At 39.0% G+C, this 23,790-nt stretch overlaps 1 protein-coding gene across 3 annotated transcripts in view; it reads right to left on the reverse strand.

Annotated features, from left to right (window-relative positions):
* The window catches only part of BICC1 (BicC family RNA binding protein 1), a 90,056-nt gene that overhangs the window by 23,708 nt on the left and 42,558 nt on the right, over nt 1-23,790 (reverse strand). For 2 of the 3 annotated variants that reach the window (XM_059851162.1, XM_059851163.1), the window contains exon 3: nt 21,212-21,281. In XM_059851162.1, the coding sequence (XP_059707145.1) occupies nt 21,212-21,281 (70 nt within the window). Of the gene's footprint in view, nt 1-4,971; nt 5,096-21,211; nt 21,282-23,790 lie in introns of those variants that run through there. The other variant, XM_059851164.1, reaches the window with a different exon arrangement.

The raw sequence follows: 23,790 nt of genomic DNA on the forward strand, positions 1-23,790 counted from the left end.
TAAATCAAGTACCAATTACTGCAAGTGTGAAAATGACACATCAGCCAGTTTAGCAGCACCATCTGGTGTCCAGGAGCACAAAGTGCCACAGTGCAAAATTACCACCAAAATATTAAATGTAAGGTCAGCTACAGCAAGCAGAGAAATGCCCAACTACCACCCACATTTCTGTGTGCTAGAAACAAGGGTATGATAGTGCACATGATGCCTCTTGCCCCTGTTCTTGAGCTCTCTGCCCTTCTGCAGAGCCTTTTTCTCCTGTAATACAATGAACTGCTCTTAAAACAAAAATTCTCCATCCTCTTCTGACTCTTGAATTAATGTAATTCATTATGCTAGGCAAATAGATACATCTTAGGGAATATAAAAATAAATATATTCTCAATGGCAGGAGAAAACAGCTGTAACACAACAGATCTGCCTTTTGCATCATCTGGATGATTGAAATCACTTCCCTGCTAAAGAAATGTGAAATAATAAAACTTTAGGCTGTAAACCTGTTCTATTCAATTGAAAATTGAAACTCTTTAAGTCATGCCTAGGTACTCTTTTCATTCCAACAGTAAAAATAAGCCTCTAGTCTTTACCACTGAGAACTTCTGAGCACATTCAGCTGGGGATACAAAAACACTGAAGGAACACAGGATTCACTGCCAAGTTTCATGAAAGTCAAGAAAAATGCAGCATTTTGAGTTCTGAGAAACAGATACATTTTATTTTTTAAAATGGAAAAACCGTAGTCACAAAAACATGGTACACACATAGAACCTACAGAGGCTTCAAAAATCTGCTGCTTCAACCTTTCACAATGGAGCAAACTCAAACAAAAACCCAACAAAATAGTCTTAAGGGCAAATTTTCTTTTCTTTTTAAAGTTGACAAGAAGCCATGTGGTTCTAATGCATTTAAGCTGTGAATGATATTTGAAGTGGATGTTGCAGTCAGAAATTCCCAGAAGCAGATTCTAGCACAACTGTGTGTGCTCCAAGTGCTCTTCATATGCAACCAGGAAAAACACAAGCCCAGACCATCACCACCACTGTGGAGCTGATTTACACATATTTGTAAACATTGTATTCAAATACACATTTGATTATATGTAGGAAAATCACCTGAAATCAAGCCTGGCATCCTATTACTACCAAAGGAGGTTACTATCATTTCATAATATTATTTGCTCACTCATTATGAGTGAAAATACAGTTTAGAATACCTATTTTTTCCATTTCTCATCTCAGCTGGACACCTCTTTTCTGTTGATACTGACAGCTTCAGCCAAACATCCTGTATTTCTATGCTTATTTGTTCTTTTAAGATGAAAAAATGCTCAATTGCTCAGTTTAAAAACAAAACCAAAGAAAACCCACAAAGCAAAAAAGAATCCACTGATGCCAGTGACAATTCCTAAAATATGCTACCAAGTCTTTTAAAGTTTGTCTTAAGTACCCTCTCCTTCTTCCCAAGGCCACAGTGGTTGGAAATGGACATGAAGCAGGTCAGTTTAAGTCAAAGAAGTTCTTTCTTTGAGAGTTGTTCACTCTTTCCTTCAGTGAAACACTATTTAAATACAACATCCTCATCAAATTGTGCCTGAAAAGAGTTACTTGCAATTGAAAGATTTTGAAGTGTTTGAATTGGCCTTGCATGAGTTGAAAGCACATTGAAACTAGGTATGATCTGCAGGAAAACTCACAGGTACCCAAATAACAATCAACAAACAGATTATTTCAGCAAACAATTAAGAATTTACATCATAATAACCCTATTTTCTATGTATTACAGAAACAAAATTTCTTAATACAGTATGGAATCAAACAGCTTGTTTGCTTTGCAGCTGATTCCATGGATTAAGTTACATTTAATTTAGAAAAAAAAAATCCTACCATGTCTTAGGCACTAAGATAATCTTGTCTGGATAAAACTCCATATTAATATTTGAGTTACCTACAGCAGCAACACACTGTTAAAGCCCCCCAAAATCTCCATGTCACTCTCAGAAGTGTGGGGAGGATTGTCAGGCACAAAACTGTGCCAAGTGTGATGATGTCTGGAAGTGACAATGCAGATCAGCACACAGCAGCCCTCCAGTCATTACTGCCACTGATCCACGTGGCCACGGCACCCAGCCCTGGCTGGAGGGAAAGCACCCACCCCCTGAACCAGCCCAAAAAACTGCCCTGGCTGGGGCCACAACCATGAACTTCTGTCCAGGTGATGCCAAGTCATCCCTCATGCCTAACGAACACAGGGCTTGATGTCTGTTTTTACTAGGGGAAAAAAATTCACCTTGTTTGTTAAGCTCCTTAATATAACTGGGAGTATGCTCCATATAAAACTAGAGAGAGCAAAGAGCAGGTGCCTACCATAAATAAAGACATGAGACACCAAAGCTTTGCAAGCTTTTTGCAGACACAGAACAAAGGTCCGTGCACTAGAAGCATATAAGGCTTTAACACTTTATTTAAAGTGTAGTATTGGACCCTGGCAAAGGTTTTAACTCATAAGAAACAACATGAGTAGTGTCATGCAAACTATTAAAAATGCCATTCTATAGTAATCCATCTTTCCCATCAATTTTGAGGGGCAGTATATTTTTCTTCAGGAATGGAAAAGAAAAAATTCATTTTAAGAGGCCTTCCCCCCCTCACTAAGAATGGAGGAATATTTACATAGAATAGAAAGCTGAAGTTACACAACAGACACTGCTGGAAATTTTTCTCAAGCCTTCATTTTGCCAGACTCCTGCCTTCAAGTGGTCTTTTATTGCTCCTATCCTCAAATTCCCCACTCCACACTTTGGCAGAGTTTCCTCTCCCCAGTCTTTGTCCACAGCTGTACCAGCAAGCCTCCAGCTTTATTGCTACTATTGTGTGTGACACTTCAGCAAACAAAACAAAATTCCTCCAAGCAAAAGTATATTTGGGCCAGTGCAAATGCATGTACACCAACTTCTCCCAGGCAAGAAATATTTCTAATAATGAAGCCATTTAACTGTGTAGGCCTCTCCTGAAATTCAAGTGTTACATTTAATGTCTGGGGCAGCTCTTCAGACTACAGCTATGCATTCAGCTTGTTTACAGGATGAACAGCCTTAAGTAACACAAATACCAAAATACCACTACTCTAAAAATAGCCAGACAACTGGGCAACACCAGGGCAGATGACAGTCATTCTTAACGAGTGCCTGATTAAGATCTGAATAGCCCAAGAGTATTACAGAACTTGAGCTATTCAAACAAAGAGACAAAAGAGACCCAGCATTTTTAGGGGACAAGTTATGAGAGTGTATGTCCCAAAAGTACCAACAAAAACACACTAAGCTATGTGAGAAGTTAAAAAGAAAAAAAAAAACCCAAAACCAAATTAACACGTAGAAATTGGTATGTTCTCATCTGAAAGGGCAAATACACTGATCACCCTACAATAATGTGAAAAAAATAACCTATAAAACAAGCAAATTAGGCAAAAAGGTCAAATAAGGCTTCCTATTAATACGGAACAAAGGGTAATTAAATTGAAACTATTTACTTAACGCCCATAAATTAGGAAATACTGTGTGTAAAGTTTTAGGAGTGGACATTCCCTTATCAAAGTAGATGATTGGTAATAGCCAAGAGAGACTTGAAAGAGGCTCAAACTATTGCCATGGAAAAGCAACATGAAGGCTAAAAGCATGGAGCAAATGCTCAGGAGTAAGGGCACAAGCAAAGGAGTTTGAATAATAAAGTAAATTCAGCACTTGGGCACTTGGTGCTGTTGGCTTACCAGTTTAAAGGAGTTCTTATCCCCTCTCCAATACAAATCAGGGCACTCACTTCTCCTCCCAGTGTCTAAACCACAGAAGGAAAAAGCTACTCATGTACTAAGGCAGAAAGCAATGAGCCACTTCCTACTGCAGGCTCCTGAGTACTCTCAGAGGTATCACTCAACAACAACATGTAGTATTTTTCATTTGGGGCTTGTCTTTTTTCTTGCTTTCTAGTTGAAGTTAGACTGCAGCATCATTTTGTCTGAACGAGATTTCACCCAGCTAACTTGGGCACGATCAAAAGCCTACTCAGAGCATCATAAACCTCAACATGGGCTGCAAGCAATTAATAGTGTCTTCAGAGGAGACATATCCTGAGGCTTTGGGCATTCTGGGGGATCTGTTTATTGTGGACAAACAACTGATTATGAAATGTCCCAGGGAGGAGCTAGAGCCACTGCCTATATGTGAGCACACATTGGAAAGACTTTTTGTCTTCTCAGCATTTTTTCACTCTCAACTTTCCCCATTACTGGCACCTACCTCCAAACCATCTTTAGAAGAATTTCTGTTCAACTCAGGACATGAGAAGGAAGCTGAGAAAGAGCAAACCCTTGTTGCACTGTTCTGCACACTGTTCCCTCCAGGGAAGGCAGTTTACTCACAGCCCTTCACTCGTGTCACAGTTTGGTTGCTGCCATGCTGTCACCTGAGGAGCATTAACCACCAGAGCACTGCTTTTCAACCCTGCCCTGTAACAGCTGCGTGATGGGCAGCCAGCAGTCCCCTCCTCACTTCTCTCCACCATTTATAGTGCCACACTTACACACACACATACACAGGCAGACATACAGATATTCACAAAGCAGAGACTGAGTAACACACCAACCTTCCACACACAGAAACCTGGAGAAATGCAGCACAGCATCTGGTAGAGCAAAGAACCTTATTTCTCAAAGATTTTAGTGTAGCTCAAAAGAAAACACCAATATCTGCAACAGGCTACTTAAAATGGCTCTTAGAGTGAAGTATCTATTTGATGCAAGCCTCACAAGTTAAAAGAAATGAGATGCACTTGTACATGAATCATAGCTGCATCCCACATTTGGATCTCCTAGCAGCTTTGAAACATTCCAGCAGAACACTGAAAATCCATGTTCAGAATGCCCAGAATTAAATGAAAATTACCAGAAACATCAGATAAGCTTTAAAAAATAGATTACCTGTACAACATTACGTTTGGAGAAATAAACTATTGATGACTGGATTTCGGACCACTGACAGAGGAAATGAAGTTGAAAAGACTTCTCTTAAAGCATAAGCAAAGAGGGAAGACAAGGAAGAGGTAACAGATCATATGGCAATTTAAACAGAAAAGTGACCAGATTTCAAGAGAGAAGGGAAAGGCCAAGTTGGAGAAGAAAACCTGAAAAGAAGAAATGAGAATGAATTAATTGTAATCACCAAGACACTCCATTTCAGTTACACAACTTTAGTTACCACCATGATCAGCTTAAATTCCTTCTTTTACTTCTAAAAAGAGCCTTCAGGGACATTTTGCAAATACAGTCAGCTACAAAAAAGCACATGCCATGCAGCCCTTCTGCTGCCTCTTGGGCAGCTGCTCCTCAGCCTTTAGCCCAAGCAGCCACCCAAAGCAAGGCAAATGTCTCAGCAGGACACAAAGCCTGTTATGGCTTATTTTTCTTTCAGCACGGACGCAACAAATTCACAGTTCATGACTTAAATGTCTGTTGCCTTTGTATCTCAAAGCACAAACACAGAATCACAATGCCTAGGAAAGAAAATGAGAAATAAAGAGAAGAAAAAAGCTATAGTATTCTAAGATCAGCTTAATAGAGGATCTAGAAAACAGCCACAACACTCCTATCAGAAATAACACCACCGTATCTTCACTGCACACAGACTCATACTCAGGGTTGCAATTCTGATGCAGAAGTCATGAGATAATTTTAGTTTCTCACACACACATTCTCAAACACGTCCTTGTGACTGCGTTTTTCTAAATAAAAAACATCATCTGACTCGTGAGCTGAAGTTCATGCCTGAGGCTCAGCCTTCCTTGCAGTGCTCCCACATCCAATCCTTGGCACTGCTGCACCTTTGAATGGCTGCTCTGACAGACTGCACCCACTGTGTGAGCTGGTCTGGACACAGCCACTGCAAGGAGGAATTCTGTGGCTGGACCACCAGTATAACAGGCAGTTTGCAGCTGATTTGGGAAGAGACCTTCATCTTCTGAAGAGCAGTGACTTAAAAACTTCAGCTCTTCTTTTCATGGAGGGGTTCAGAGCAAGCAAACACTGCCCACACTGTTCCTCTGCAAGGGCAATTTCTTTATGATATACTGAGAAATGAAAACACCAAACACCTGAATGATGCCCAGTGTTGCCTTTCAAATCAAGAAGTCATTCCTGAGCTGTTCGCAGATGAATTTTCTCTGCATCACTTCTGTCCATCTATCTCTCCCAGTATTACATTAATAGCAAAACTCACCTCTGGGAAATTAATCACCTGTTGAGCATCTCTGCAATGTCAATTTCAGCAGTCACTGATAAACTGCATTTGGTGTCCCAAAAATTGAGCTTAAATAGAAAGATGGACATCAGAGTGGAACATTCTCAGTCTCCAGTTTACCTGCAAATGCAGTGCAGAGCACATTGCAAGGTATCTGCTTGCTAGAAGCTCCTAAAAATCCAAAACTAACTAATTCCAATTTTCACTGAAAGATTGTGACAAATTTGTACTCTCAAGTAATTTAATTACAGCAATAAGTTTATGTAACTACATTCCAGGGCTTGAAATTTCAGTTTTACTACACTTACTGCCAAGCACACTCACTGGATGTTAAGTCCCTTGATAATTCCCTTCATATTACAACTGTGTTTGTATTCTACCCCTCCCTTGTCTGGCCAAATGTAAGCAAATCACTGCTCTTCACAAAATAACACAGCAAACCCTGATCAAAACCAGAAAAGCCCAAAATCTTCCTGCTTTTACAGGAATGACTAAAGTTCAAATCAGTCTTGTGTAAGTGTAGTTACAATACAATGGCCACCTGCTGGCTCCTTTGCTACCTAGTTTCCTTAAAACATTCACCAATGTGACCATAAATACATTTTACCTTCCTCTGAGCCAGTACAAATCCATGAGTTTAAGTTCTGGTGGCTGCAGGCACACAGAAATGAGATAAAGGGCTCAAGCAAATGTGACTTTCTTTAAAAGCCTCCATGCCTGTCACCTACCCTGCAGAATTGATGGCTGGGGCTGCTTTCTGAAGTGGCAGCAGTCTGGGATAAGTGACTCCAGCAAATGAGGGATTTGCTGCCAGCTGCTGGCACAAGGGATGCTGTGGGTCTGTGCGTGTCTAACTGCTCGGATCAGAGAGAACCAACACCAGCTCCTGTGGCTGAGTTTCAAATGGCCTGGGATGGTCTTTCTGTCCATTTATTTATTGCAAAACAGGGAGGAGTCATCTGTGCTTGAGTCAGCTGCTCCAGAAACAAAAGAAATAAACAAACTTGTGATCTAAACACAACAGTTCTTTAATTTTTAAAGTACACAGTTGGGGGGTTTGGGGGAATTTTTCTTCAGAATGTAAGAAACAGTCTGCACTGACAGTTTCTCATTTACAGAGAAAGTTAATAAAAAGCAGATGGAGGTCATAATACAGCAACTACAATACATGCTGTAATTAATCTGGCACTCCAAACAATCAACACAATGTCAGCAAGAGACTCACTTTAAGTCTCAAAGTCAATTACAGATTGATTACAGCAATGCATTACAGAAATTACTGACCATTTACAAAGTTGCACTGAGGTAAGAAATCCTTCAGCTGCAACAGGTACTCTGCAGGTTAATTAGGAAGCTCCACACTGAATACTTAAAGTGAATACTTGGGAGAAGTACTTAAACTAAAAAGACTTTTCCCCTCAAAATATTCACAAGCCAAACATCATAAACACAGAAAACAGTGGCATTTTTCCACCTTTACATCTCACCCTGAGGAGAGCAACCACCAGCCAAAGAAAAACTGGACAATTCACATGAAATTCACTCATTTCAAATAGCAAAATATGCAAACACTGTCACTCTTGGCAAGCTATAAAAAAACTACACTAGAAGAAAGTGAGGCATAGGAAGTTTGGGCCTCCAGACAGAGAGTATGTCTGCTCAGAAAAACGGTGGCAATGCTATTCCATTTGAAATGCTGTGTTCACCTGAAATGCTGTGAAAAATCAAAGAAAATCAGCCTTGTTTCAAGTTCTACATTCACACCTGGAAGAAAAAAAAAATTAAAAATCCCTGTGTTACTTTTCCAGTAACTGTTTCTCTAAAGAAAAAAATAATTACAGTCCCTTCCAGCCATCTTCTACAAATATTTAATGTCCCACCAATTTGCATCAGGAAAATGTAGTGACAGCTGTGGATGACCAACATAAGTCATCTGAAAACTGTCCCCACAGTTTAGCTGTCTAAATACTTGTGGGAGAACACAAGTTTTCTATTAATTGTAGAAAAATCAAATTCTAGCTCACAAGTATAGCAAAAACATCCCTAAAAACTGGTAATTCCATCAACAACAAACTTATGTTATATTCATAAAGTTGCCTGTAACTGATTTTATTTGGGTAAATTTCAACCAGCATTAAAACAAAGGAGTTCTGTAAACACTTGTGTATTGTGCCAGGCATGAGAGTTACTTCAAAAATTACCAGCAAACACAACACCTAAAAACCAGAGAATTGCTTGAGAGAAACCACAAAATAGGACCCAGCACTCCCCATACTCCACCATGAAGTCTAACTCCTGAATGGCAATGCTGGACATAGGTTTATGCCAATATTTTAGTTGGCAGCTAAGGCCTCATATACCTCACTCTCTGGATAACCTTTAGCCTGCCCATGAAAAAAAGAAAAAAAAAAAAAAAAGAAAAAAAAAAAAAAAAGAAAAAAAAAAAAAAAAAAAGCTTGTGTCATTAGGGTGATTAAGGCACAGGCAACTGAAAGAAGTCAGCAAGACAAAAATTCATACTATTATCAAGAGTAGAGAGCACCACCTCCCCCCACAGCTCTTGCCCACATCTTTTCCCTGCCAGCAGATGAGAGCAGAACAGCATAGGAAACCGCTTGCAGACACAGGTTTAGAAACTGCACTGTAGGCACTCAGGTCTGAGTTACCAGATGTTCATTTTCAGTTGCTGCTGATGCTGGCAATGAGTGAGGTTAAAGTTTTAGTTGTAAAAATAACAGAAGATGGAGCAGAAAATATGCAAAAAAAAAAAAAATCTGAATCTGTTAATGTATGTTAGGAAGAAAAGGAAGAACGAGTTAGCAGCCAAGAGTGTCTTACTTCTTGATAATTTCTTCTTTTGGGCTGATATGCTGCTTACACTGCTAAGAAGTAATTTTCAATATAATGAGTCAGCTGATTAAAAGCATAACCCATTTTGTAGTAGCTTTCTTATCTTTTTCTGGCATTCCATCAGTAATTCATGCTATAAAAGACCTTCGCTATAGTAGTTTATTTTGGTTTATTATTTTTCCAATCCCATCACTCTGGAACTAACTCCATCTTACTTCTGGAATCCAAAATCTGCTCCCCTCCCAAATGCACTCGTGTGCACTGTCATGGCATTCCTACAGGGAGTCCTTCTTGCAGCATCCTTCAGTAAGCAAATCCACAAGAAGAAAATTAAAAAAATTATGCACCCAAATAACCACTTCCAGTATTCCTTCCCCTCACAGAAAGCACACATTCAATCTGACAATTCAGATTTTTTGATGTTACCAAATGGGCGTCTATGAGCAAAGTCAATTCCCCTTTATAACTGCTCACTGCACTCAGGGCAGCAGGAACAGCAGAGGGGAGCTACACACAGGAATTTGCACACATATAGCTACAAATTTACTGCTGGAAATCTCAGCAGGAGCTGTTTGGCATTAGAGGATTTTAAGCCAACTCCACAAAAAAAGCTTGCATTTTCCTGAAGCCCAGTATTTTCACAGCTTACTTTCTTGGCTATTTTCTCCTCCAGCACTGCAAAAATAAGTTTACATTATTTGACATGGCACTGGACACAAATCCAATCAGCTGGATGAAAGCTGCACTCAAAATTAATCCTTTTTATTGCCATCTTGGTTTACTTGCACACATTCTAACTCTGTTTTGTGATTTTTTTTTTTAGTAGAAATTGCCAATATCCTCAGCTCCCATGGACTAGAAATTCATATTTTGCATTCCTGGTATTTTAAGTCATCCATATGTTTTGATGTAAGACAAGACATCTGGTAAATGTTTAACAAATTTAAAATGCAGCCATCAAAACTGCAACTTTATGGAAGTTGCACGAAGACATCAAATGGGAATAGTGACATGTTAGACACTGAATCACTGGTTTAGGACAGTAATTAAAGTACACATCAATACAGCAGCATTAAGCAGCTTTTCCCTAGAATATTAACTAAATAAGAACCTCAGAATTGTGTCTAATTTAATTTCCAAGACAAGGATATGTAATGGAAATCCATGCCAGACACCTAGGAACAGAAAGCTGTAATCCTCCCCTCCACCTTTTGGAATATGCATTTTCACCATCTTCCTCCTTTGCACCTCCCATCTGTATTCCCATTTACACCATCTTTGGCACTAACTCTTTATCATTCTATTCTTTCAAAACCTTCATTTCTTTAAGGCTCCCGCTCCAACCTCACATTTCCTGCCATCCCACCTACCTCTTTCCAACTGGCTTCAGTCTCCTCATCAGCCTCTCATTTCCTCTCCGTGTCTCTCTCCATTCCACTTCATTCCCAACTTTGTCCTTTCCCACAGCTTTGTTCTCACTAACAAGAGTTCATTTGCCTTTCCCTTTCACAGGAGTTAATACAAGGAGAAGATGTTGCCAACAGCCCTCTGAGATTGGCCATGGCTGGTGAACACTGCCAGATGGTTTTGGTTTCCCCAGCTAAATGAACCCAATTCCAAAGCCAAACCTACCAGGGTGCTTAACAAGCATTTACCATAAAACCACAATTTTTTTTTTTTTTAACATTAAAAATTTGGACAAAATAATCACCAGAACACTAGCTATGCCCGGGATTTTGTTCTCTTTAGATTTGACTTCCTTTACAGACAAAATAATCTTGCCAAGTAATCATGGAATTAAATGACCAACACAGTTTTATGCAAGGTTAAGTGTGTACAGATGAAAAGTCTAAAATTCTGAAAACTGCATTCCAGCTATTTTTCAGATAATTCCTCCTACTGCTACTTCAGAAAAATTGTATGATTCAAATTACAGTTTCCAGAGGAAGTCATTAAAGAGACTAGAATTTCTATCAATGATGGATTTGTAAGTTTGCACTTTGCCTTTGGCACAGACTCTGCCTATATTTAGAACGCACAGTATAAAGAATGCTTGAAATCAAAGCACACAAAAATAACAGAATTTTACTAGTAATACACCAAATTTGCAGGGAGAGGATGATACTCTTGTACCCTGTAATTTCAGAAGGTTTGTAGGACTTGATCAGGGTTTGAGCAGGGAATACAGCAGCCAGCCATACCTGCAAGTGCTCTGGTCCCCAGGAAAGCCTCTTTGGGGAAGGCACTGACAGAAACACTCTATCAAAACCTGGAAAGACTATAATTTTTTTGGTCAGCTACAGAATATCACACATTAGGTATAATTGCTTCAAAGTATCAAAATGTAGCATTCTCCGCATTAATATTCAAGGGCATATGATCTTTTTTTCCTTCAAACTGTGACAAGACTTTTAAGTAGATTTCTGTCACGCATCTTTGTTTCTCTAAGCTTTTGAGAGCTGGAGGGTTCTAGCCTCCTTCACTCAAGGCATTTTTTGTTCCAAATCAAAACAAGAATTCAAATCCTGTTTACTAACCTGACATATCATTGCCACTCACTGAATAATGCTAAATTGTGCTTAATGCAAAATTGGGATGTTGAAATTAGCACCTTCAGTTACTCATATTAGTGTCGGATATTTTCATTCAGTAATGCATTATTTTGGTAGCAAGAACTCAGCATCCCTTTATGCCTTCTCAACCATCAGGATTGAAACACATGGCAGCAGGAGTTATGTCATACATTAAAAAAATGAAACATGACACTTGGCCTTTTTTAACACTTCCCCAACCAAACCCAAGAAAAAGTACATGATGAAAAAAACCCAAAAATGTACTATGGACACACACTTAACACCAAGAGTTCATCTTCCATGAAAAATACTCGAGGATTAATAATCCCTTCTCTAAAGCAAAAAGTATTAGAGTAATACAAATAGCATTAGTTTTGCTGCAACAAGGTCAAACAAAAACAAGTTTAATGCCACTCTAAGGAACAGAAAAAACTTGTAATTTCCCAGACCCTTTACCAGATCTGACTGAAATTTTATTTTATGAAGCAACTGAATAGATAAGAAACCATGTTACTCCCCCCTCCCCAAACACTGCCTGCATTCTCAAGAAACATTGCAGAGCACCCTTTTTCTCCTGGCACGAGCAATTCCATTGCAGAATCGTATGTGCAATTCACCTACTTTGAGCAGAATTTTTTATTTTAAGAAATCTACTTATATACACAATTAATTGTGTATAATTGTCCTTAGCTGAACAATTGCATAACAGGGTGAATCTTTTTTCCTGTTCTTAGTGAGGTCAAAGAAGAGCTGCAAAGGAATTTTGCTGCACACAGAAAGAGCTGACGCAGAATACCCAAACCAACAGTTCTGTTGTCATAGGCACCGACAAGGAAAAGGCATTTAAATGCCAAGATTTTTGAGAAAACCTTTAATGAACTGGTATAAAGTTAGACCCAAAACTTTACACCTTGGGAACCAAAACTAAGCAGCTTTAGGAAAAATTCTGCTGACAAAAGAGCACTGGCCCCCATAACCCAGCGGCCCTGAATGCCCCCTGCGTCAGTGGGACTGGCACCAGGGCATGCCAGGCTGCAGGGCTGAGCTGCCTAGCAGGGAGCTATGGAGGCAGGGGACAGCCTGGAAGCATGCAGCAAGGCAGGAGAGAGAGGGAAGACCACAATTGTGCTGTTTGCCAGCTGTGAAAACAGTCATGTCTCCCCTGATTTTGTTTCTAGCAGAAGAGGTTACCAGTCTTGCCTTTCCAAGTGCTTGGAAAAGGCACAGGTGAGTGCACCTTTGTCATTATTCACAACACGTGGAATAAGGCTGTCCTGGGGTCTGGTGATCAAAAACCATTGTGCCTTCTGCTGTTATATGAAGGTGTCTCACACTGGTGCACTGGGATCCCCTTTCCAATTGCAGCTGGGAAAGATTCATGAAGTGAATTCCAAAGCCCATCCTGCAGCACCTTTCTGTTGCCCATTGTGTAACCAGGTGAAAAGCTCCTCTCCTGAGGGAACAGGTGCCCACAGCAGCCATCAAACCACCACCTCCCTCACCTCACTGCATCAGGTAGGGACAGGGGACTGGTTCCTTGACTTTGAGGGTGGGGAGCCACATGAGCAAAGGAAGGCACCAGAGCAGCAGCAGGTTTAAGAGGCTGGCAGAGCTCCAGCTGGGATCAAGTACATGACTTTCTCTGTAAGCTGTAGGATGACTTGGGGCAAGCTGAGCCAACACCTCAATTGATGTGCACACTGAAATCAGTGCTGAGACTAAATAAATTATATCTTGATAATAGACCAATACAAAAGTTACCCTTTTTTGCTTAAGCATCCAGGCACTTCAGAGGTTTAGATACTCTCTTCTCTCCATCTGTCTACATGCCTCCATCCCCAGCTAAAGACCAGGACCAGGAAGAGTCATCACCTCCATACATGTTTGGTTCCCAGCAAGAGTTAGGGTTACAGCCTTTCAGTTGGCACAGTTTTCAAAACTATCTTAGTGGGTGAGAAGCTCAAGTTTGTCAGAAAAACTCCACATATCACTGCAGGTCTCCAAGGGCGTGATTAATTCCCAGACCCCTTTTTTTTTAATTGGAGCCCAAGGCTCTAAACCAATTAAGTGGCTATTCATAGCACAGAATTTAAGGTAGGAAAATTAGTTGATTATATCCCACATTCACTTGATCAGGTTTGGTTTTGGGGTTTTATTGTAACTAGAAACAGCACACAGAGATATGAAAGTAGGTCAAGAGAAGGAGTTGACCCAACCTATGCAAAGCCACTGTTAGAGTCCTTGGTTCTTTAACAGGTCTGAAGCACTTGGTAGCCCTGGGTTGCCCTCCCAGGTGGGGCTGATTGACAATTTAAGACTCAGGTGCAAAGTAAAACTCAGTGCCTTGTTGCATTTAAAGAAACACAAAACATCAATTTCTTCTACAGTAAATTAAAGAGTGTTTAAAAAAATTAAAATTAAAAAATTAAAAGTGTTTTCCTTTAAGATTGATAAATCAGCAACAGAGGTAAGTAGTGGCAGGCAGACAAGCAATTCCGGCACATGAAGTTCTGTTTCATATTATTCACAACATTGTAATGCACTTTTAGAGGTTATAAATGGCTACAAATGAAAAAATTGCAATTTTAGAAGTGAATGAAAGTACAGGAGGGCTTTTAATCCTATTAAAATGAGTAGTTTTACCCCACAATTTACTTGGTCATAGTCTTAAAAAAAGTAGCAGTATTCACTTCTATATTGAAAGAATTAAGAACAAATCAACTGTAACTAAGAAAAGTAGCTACTGTAAGAAAATGTTTTCATGCAACTTAAACAATCTCTGAAATCCCCAATCTTTAATTTCTGTGGTTTTTCCACAATACAGCTACTTGCAAATCACTTTTTAACAAAATTAAAATCAGTCATAATATATATACACAATGTGAAAAAGGAAAAAAAATAACTAATGCCTCTTTGGCCCAGAAAAAGGAAGCCATTTACCACTAAAATCCTCTGTTATGGTTGCAACTATATTAAGAAAGAGTAACATGTATGTAAAGCCTTAAAGAAAAGGAAAACACCAAAGACCTAAAAAATAAGGCTATCCTAACAGTCATTATTTTATATGGAATCACAGGATCTTTAAGGTTGGAAAAGACCTCCAAGATCACGAAGTCCAGCTTTTGGCTGAAAACCACCTTGTCAGTTAAGCCATGGCAGTGAGTTCCATGACTGCTCGGGGATTTTTTGAACACTTGCAAGGATGGTAACTCCACCACTTCCCTGTTCCAATTTCCCAGTTCTTCACCACTCCTTCAGGGAAGATATGCATGCAACCATACAGAGAACAACATTATCTGCTTAGGAGTTGCATAAGACAAAGAAGCAAATAGCCTAAACTATTAGGCATTTTGTAGTTGCTTCTATGTTTATTTGACTGAACTAGGACTTGGCTAATTTCTTGGGGAAATTTCAGGTTATATAACTGCCCTTTGCAGACATGCCAGCATCTGAAGAACACCAAGACACCTGGTATTTAGAAAAGATGAGATATGTAATGTAAATCTAGCAGCCTAGACCAAAATCCTTTCAGTGTTTCAGCAATCCCAGTGATAACTGAAAGCAGAGAAATCTATTAATTCCACCAAACTTTGCCTTTCTACAAAACACATCAATGCAATGGGAATCTCCTGAAGCAAGGGTCCAAACCTCATTGATACCACACAAGTACTTTTCCCTCTACTCAAAGTTTCTCAACATCTGCCTCATTGAGCTCTCTGGTTTGCTTAGGGGTGTTTTGGTTTGGCGGAGGTTTTGGGGTTGTGGTTTTTGGTTGGCTGGGTGTTTCCTGGGGGGAAGGAAACTCTAGGGACTTCGAGACATGCCACAAGAGGTTACAGTGATGTTGAAAGTTCACAAGACTCCTAGATAATGATGCTGTGGAGGGTTATTAACTCTTCCATTGTCACTGATACTTAATAATAAAACACTGGGTTTGGACACAAGCGCTGACAAAGTCCTACTCACATCCATTAATCTGAGGTGGGTTTTTTGCAGTGAGGAATTCCTGCATGGCAGTCTCTCCTTTGTACAAATGTGGCATTCAGCTCAGCTGCAGCACAAAGAGCAATATTGCATAACTTATGATGCACTTGTGTTTTAAGCAGTGATGTAATCCCTCCATGGAACATGTGTGTAAATGATGAAGTGCTTGCAATGGGATGCTGAACTGGCAGGCACAACTCTGAACTACTCATAGATTAACCACTCCTGGGATATTTCACTGCTACAGGTTTAGCTTTAAAAGCAGTTCACATTCTTTTCAAAAAAGATTGTATTGACAAACTGAATTGAGAAAATTAGATATTTTTGAAAAGAAAAATAAATTATCTAAAAAGCTTAAAATCAGATTTATCAGAAAGCCTATGGCAAAAGAAGAAATAACCTGGCATTTTATCTGTACACTTTCCTAAGGCTGCACAGCCCCTGACACCGCAGTACTTTGTTCTCTCCCTCCCTGTTTCCTCTGAAAATATAAACTTCATCTTCCATCACAGTCCTGGGAAACAACTGAAGGTTGATTTAAAGGTCTGAAACGACAAACATTTTAGCTTACTCTAGATATCTAAGGCAGTAACTCAAAAGTTTGGCCTTGAGTTCACTAAGCAGTGACATTTGTTTTAACAAAAGAGGAGGCTTTACCTTTTATCACAATGCCTCCTGAAACAGGCAGAATGCTTCCCTTGCACCTAAACAACATTCCAATAAACCAGAGTGAGGTTTTACTGATTTGGCTGAAGTCTCTCTGGTTATTTGCCTCAAGTGTGGTATTACAGTTATTAATTTCACTGCGCATGTTACCTTCTCAGCTCAAGATGAAGAGAGGGAAACAGTTGCACTTGGCTTGCAAGATAATTTGCAAAAAGCAAAGTTTAATGAAAAATAATGAAACCAAACTGTCAGGCAATGAATGCCAGCAGTGTCCAATGCCAGTTATTGCTGCCTTCCTTCCAGTGCCTTCAGTACCACTATGTTTCTTGCTATTCTCCTTGGATATGAATTTAACACTCTCTGTGTTGGAAACCAGTGATGGAAATATGCTAATGAAAACCAGCATGTAGCAAATGCTTTGATTACAGAAGCTAGTTTAAATTTTTTGAAGTTATTAAAAAAGATGAAAGAATTGGTAAAAAGTAAAATCAAATGGAAAAAGTACAAACAGAACATGGACTAGATTTTTATCGACCAACTTAAAATGCATCACTGATAAGAGAGGAAAAACAGGAAAAAAGGCAAAACAAAAAGTCACAAAGCCAGAAACTGCAAATAAGAGAAGAAGTAAAATAAAGTAAAAGCAGCTCAAGAGAGAAAGATAAGAAACTGGTAATTTCAAGATATGCTACAGATAAAAAAAGAGCTGGAGACTACAGAAAATAGAAGAGGAATGAAAATATGGGAGTAAGAAGAAGAAAAAAGAGCAAGAGAAGTCCTTTTTAAAGTGAATGGTGGAAGAGACCCCAGAATTCTACCTGCTGCACAACTTCAATTTATCTTGCATTTCCCCTTACCATCTTTTTTAACATCCTAAAATATTCCCTGCTCCAACTCTCTGATCATCCTGCTGCTTAGAGCCACTAAGTTTCCAAGAGCTGAAGGGATTCTTATGGCGGCTGTTCCCCAAAAGCTATTCCAAGCTGCATTCTGAACACACACATCCCAGAACCTCTTTATGGCTGCTGGAATGCAAAGGGACACAGGGGTATGGAGGAGGGAGACTTCAGAAATAAAAAGGAGTAAGGAATATAGGTGAAATCTGAACTCCCATATATCCATTTCCTAAAGAACACCTTCAGTACCCATCCACAAGCACTGCTGCTGGTTAACATGACATTCACCTGCTTCCAAGGCATTAAGAATTCCAGTTCCATACAAACAGATGGGGAAACATATGAGCACGTATAGTTAGGGTTCAGACACCTAGCAAATGAACAAGAACTCCCTCTCTCCAAAAGTAAAAATTATCCATGGCTAGATTTTAGGAACAGCCACACTGGTCCCCCATGTGAGCACCAATGACAGCACAGCAGAAAGGGCTGGACAACAGGAACAAGACAGGTCAGGATTTCAGAAAGGGAGAGGGAAAATCCCATTATCTTATGCCTGCTTGGAAAGCGTTTGTGGAACTACAGCATCTCACCATTTAGGATCTGGCAATCTAGTCATGCTTTCATACCACTGAATAAATCTTTAAAAGACAATTAACAGCATTCTGAAGGAACAGTAACTACAACAGAGTGAAAAAGCATGTTGAGAGCCAAAGTTACTGTCTCTCAATTTGGTCTTTAATTCACCAGACTAGAGAAGATCCCAGACCCCCAGAACATGAGGCTTTGATACACCCTGAGCTCTACAGCACTATTGCAAAGCAGAGCAAACCGTGCCAGTGCCAATTCTTTCATTACTGGTGGAATCAGTCATGAAGAGCTTTAAATTGTTCACTTCCCTCCCTAAATCCCTAATGTTATGGGATCTCTTTGGCAACCTGAACAAATGGCTTGCTTTAAGATGCTGTGGAAGATTTATATGTTTGTGTGTTTTCTAAACATGTATTTCAAAATACTTTAACCCTCCTCATCACTAGAGTAAAGCTACAGCATCTGGTGTTCATTAAAACCAGGAAATTCCTGTTTTGCCCTTATGAAACCGTTGAGAGTTGATAATAGTTTTTTTAATTTAGCTTTGTGATGAGGTGTTTTAGAAAACACTTTAAATAATGAATTTGAATTAGCAAAAATTTATAATCTGCTTATGCTAAATGCAAACATTAGTCTTTTGCAATTCAAAAAAACCCATCAGAAAACATTTATCAAGTGAAAGTTAATGAATTACCATTATGATACTTAAAATATAGAATTTTGCGCTCATCAATTTAAAAGTTGTAATCCATGTAACAGAAATGATACAGAGGTTCACCCATCTACTCTTGGTGCTTCAGCTTCACTATAGCACATTTTTTTCTAAAAGATCACAAAAGGGTTCTGGATCTTGTAGAGAACTTAATCTTCATATCCTGGCTGAATCTTACTAAGCACACCTTGGCTGTAAATTTCAATACCTTTGCATTTCAATTCAAAACAAAACATGGTCTGCCCTTATTGATTTAGTATCAGTAGTGTCTAATCAAAACTATCACCAGCAGTGAGAAGAACGATACCATTGAGCCCTGAGTGCTTCATGACAGACTGACCAATACCACAGAAAGAAAAGCAATCTTTTCCTAATGACCTTTTCCCCCCATATTGGGAGGAAAGCTGTGAATTACCTAAGGCCACAACACACAGGATGTGAAGCTGCTGAAACCACAGGCAGATTATGTTGCAGAACTATACCAAAAATCTGGGAAGTCTGGGTGATGCCTGGGTCCAGCATGGGGCTGGGGTAAAGCTCTGTCCATCCATAGTTGCTGCTCCCTCATGAATCACTCAGACACTCAGCTCCAGCCAAGGAGGCAGGCAGAGAGAGCATGTTCTGAGTTCAAGTCCCTGGAGAGCCAGCCAGTTATTTGTTGCAGACTCTCCTCTCAATCACAAAAGTCATTAAGTGAAGCTAAGAGTATGTTAAACACTTGGAATATTTACCCCTATATAAACAGCTGCTGTAGCTGCAAATGGGAAGTTACAGAATTGCAAACAATTGGTATTAAGTGTAAACAGAACATATAAACTACACCTTATTTCACAAGAAATAGGAACCTCAGGGTTAAGGGGCTCTTTGTACCAAGGCTGTAATTTACTACCTTAGGTGTATATACACACAACCCAGCACACAGAGCTGGCCAGAGAGTACAAGTCTTAGCTCTAGAGCCACCCTGAAATCCACAGGCATTTGAAACACTTTTTTTTAATAGCTTAGCATATTGCTAAAATGTCTTGTTTACAGCCCATTACTATCTCACTATCTAAAGTTTCTTTTGGCACAAGAACTTCCCAGAATAATCATTCCCACTGCAGATACACTCAGTATGCCCAGCTGGAATATGTGTTCCCTTTCCTCAATTTTTACTTTTATCAGCCCATAACTCTTAGCTGTTCCATTTCCCATGGTACTCAAATTCATTCCATGTATTGATAGAGCTTCTCCACATTATCTTCTACATGAAGTCACTAACAAAGAGGTTAAATTAATTCAATTTAAAACTGCATCTCCAAATACCAATGCAGAAACCCAACCAACCACCTCTCTTACCCCTCTTTTTTTGCCTTTCATTAATGCTTTTCATCTTCAGAACTAAGCTCACTTAAATTAGGGGGGAAAAGTTACAGGCACCAATTTATTTCTTCTTTTCTGTCCTCAGAAGAAAAACAAACTCTTGTGCCTCAGCTTGCTGAGGAGCATTGGGTGTGCATCAATTCCCAGCAGCCCAAGGAGAGGGTACACAGAACTCCCCAGTTTTGCACAGAGACCTTGTCACTCTTGCAGTACAGTAAATGTTAGTTCCACCTACTAATGCCTACATACAGAACACCTGCATTTTTCCCAGTTTTAATTTCTTCCCCATTTTAGCAAGATTCTTTTTCCATGCAAGATTCTTTTTCTTTTTTCAAGTGGGGAAAAGAAAAAATGAAATCAATTTGGACTTTAACACCATGTGGGAAAGTACCTCAGAAACAGGCTCACTTTACACCATAAAAATTTTATTAATCCTGCACCTTTCTAAAAAGATCCTTTTTCTTCCCAAGAGATGTTATTCATTTACTAAGGTTAGTCCACACCTCCACCTATATCTTCTATATATAACATGGAGAGGAATGATCTGAAATTCATTTTCTTGGTTTTTAAATATGTATCAGCCTGACAGAAATGCATGAAGTGCTCCCAATTTCATTTTTATGCAAAAGAGAAATTAAGTGTTGCTTTCAATCAGTCACAGCTATGACTCCTTAAGAACAGAGCAAGAAGGTTTATTTCAAAGAGATGGCCAGACTGTATACTTAGTTCATGCTAATAGGCTGGACTTCCAAAAGCAACATAATTTAAAACATAATACTGGTCATTCCTAAGAAACAGCTCCACTTAGGTTTCTCAGAGAACCCAAAAAAGCATGCAGGCTGTCCCTGACAGGGACACAATGAGTATTTACTGTTCTGCTGGGCTTGGCCAGCACTCATCTTTGTACTCTACAGAAACAAACACAAAACCCCACAAAACACCCACTCGTGTAAAATGTTCCCAGAAACACTGGCTTTGGCTGCTGTAAAATAAAGAAACTGTTCTGATTAGATACAGAATCATACAGCAGAAGGCACACATGCTTAATACAACAGTTTCGATTAAATAAATACTCACAGAATTGCAAGCTCCTTAAAATGGCTTGGTGCATCAAATACCTATATAAAGCCAAGATAACTTCAACAAGGAATTTCTATAAGAAACAGCAGCCTGAAATGGAAATACTTCAGGTGACCAGTATTGATGTGTGACTCTAAAAATCCAATTCTTTATTCTGTGGTTTTTACTATGCTAACAAAGAATCCCACCCCATAATAAGATCAAAATAAAATACCTTTTTTCGATTTTGCTCCAATCTTCAACTTTGATGGCCAAGCAATCTGTGTATTTGTTTCTTCCATAATCTATTCAAAAAGAAAGCATTTTCAAAGAATTAAGTTTTTATTTTTCTCCTGCAAAAGCATACGTTCATTTTCTGAAAATATGATGTTTATCATTTTTAAAACAGTTAAATATTATTACTTTTAAATAGCACAAGCCATTATCTGCTTCTCTGGTTTTCTTGAGAACTTTTGCTTGTTAATAAGCATGGCTGAGTTCTGATCATTCAAGAGAATTCCACAGAGCAAAACCAAAATGCTCAACAGCTTCCAAGAAGTTCAAATGACCACTAATAGCTACAGCAGGAGCAAATTTGCATCCATCTCTGAGGGAATTTCAAACCTTTACAATTCAGCACAAATATTTCTTCAGTTACCTTAAAATGGTTTTTAAGTAAAGCCTATCAAATTGAAATGGAGCCTTTTTGAGTCTCCATAAGTCAAAATATATTGGTTTGCCTCACTTTTACCCAAAAGCAGCTTATAAACTTATCCAGACTCCAGAATTTTTACTTCTAAGTTTAGCAGATCAGAGCAGACATTTGACAGCATTTATTTATTATGACACAGTGTGTAACCTATCTGTACATCTCCAACCAGCCAAGAGGGAAAAACTACGCACACACTCTTACGCTGTGAAAACCATGCAGTCATTTAGCTCAGTGTCAGTTCTCATTCTGCTGCTGCCTTTGGCTCAGTGAAAATTCCATCAGCTTTATTACAGGCAGATTATACTGAAATTTCTTCCTGGCACAGAGCTACAGAGCTTCACCAACCCATTTAGTTGTAACACAGGAGAAGGAACTGCTTGACACCAAAGACTTGAGATAGATGAATGGAAATCCAGCTCCTAGAAATGCTGGGCATGTCTACTGAGACTAAAGGACTTCTTTATACCAAGGTTTCATCAACAAGCATGGTGAGCTCATACCTCTCATCATACTCATGATGGAATGAAAACAATTAAAGTGTCAAAATAACTAGCAAAGTCACTTCCAAGAAGAAGAGTAATGCATTAAGAAAACAGCTACAATACCAGTATATTTTCCATAACAATATAATTTGGAATTAAGGCAGATTTCTCTAACAGTTCCTAATTCTTATCTTCTACATCCAAATCCCAAGGCCACCACAACAACTTCCAGATTAGCATGCCATGTGGAAAAACAAAGCGTCAGCCAGACTTCATTATACTATATTTTTGGTTTCAGCACTATTGGATAATAAGTTACAGCTGAAATAAAACATTTCCAGGAGGGTGAAATTCTACCAGCAACATACATATACTTTTCACCATTTTCCAATCCAGATGTGAAAAAAGCTGTTTCAAAGAATTCACTTGTCTCTGATAAAAGGCTTTGGGTGAGGATTTTTTTTTTAATTGTGCTACAGGCAGTGAAATACACAGAAAATTGGAAGGCACTGGCTAAAGGAAAAGGGAGATGCTAAAACAAAGAACAGTGCAGGACTGAGTTATAGAAGATCCAACATGAAAGGAACCACAAGAGAGGAGACAGAAGAAGAATGCTCGTCATTCAAGGCAAGTGTTACATCCCATCAGTCCTTTACCCTCTCAATAAAGGTTGGAGACTTCAGTCTTGAAGAAATTAAATCCTCCCCTTTTCTTATGCTAAACTAAAATAAAAGGAAAGCCCACAACTTCACAGCTGCACATTCTAGGGACATATGAGAAAGATGCATGTAAGATCTTCAAAGGAAAAGCAGTCTGACTGCCAGCCACTGAGATTTGGCCAACTACTATCCTTAAGCTCTTTGTAATGTTAAAACTTGCCACATTAGACCAAAAAAGATAACTCAGTTTGATCCCTACAAAGACAAGTTTATCTCCTACCCTAGACAGTTAAGAAAAAAAAAAAAAAAAAAAAAGGATGCATTTAAATGAAGTACATTTACTAAAGTAACAAAATGCTCAGTCTGTGCTGGCTTTCAACTCCAGGATGTAATGTTACAATAAATCAGGACTTTGCTAAGAACACTTAAAAACATTAAGCTACACTGCTTACTTCTTAAACTATCACAGTATATAAGTAACTACTTATGTATTTTATTTTTTATAATAGCAGAGAGTTGCAAAGCTCTGGAAAATTTGGAACTGAGTTTTTATGAGAGCAGTTAAACTTGAAAGTAAAGATGATATTGAAGACTGCATAGATCACTGTTGCATCAACTTTTTGTTTCATCTTTACCATTCAAACCCAGGGAATTGAATGGTAAGTGCCAAGATTTTATTTTTTTTTCCCCAAAAAATCTGGAATAATTCCATGACAACCTCAAGTGCATGTTGCCATGGAACTGCTTCATTAGTGAAAACAGTATTAATCCCTGAGAACAGGGGTTCTGCTCTCACATGAAAAAGAGAACTCACAATTGCTCCAGCTATAACACATGCATTCCAATTGTATAAATACTTGAGTTACATAACATTCAGAGGAAATTCAGCCTAGGGATGACTCAGAGTTCATGATCTCTGCAGAACAGCACCTCTGCAGAGCTTCCCTTATGTCCATAAAAA

The sequence above is a fragment of the Haemorhous mexicanus genome, chromosome 7 (genome assembly GCF_027477595.1).
Source record: "Haemorhous mexicanus isolate bHaeMex1 chromosome 7, bHaeMex1.pri, whole genome shotgun sequence".
Classification (NCBI taxonomy): domain Eukaryota; kingdom Metazoa; phylum Chordata; class Aves; order Passeriformes; family Fringillidae; genus Haemorhous; species Haemorhous mexicanus.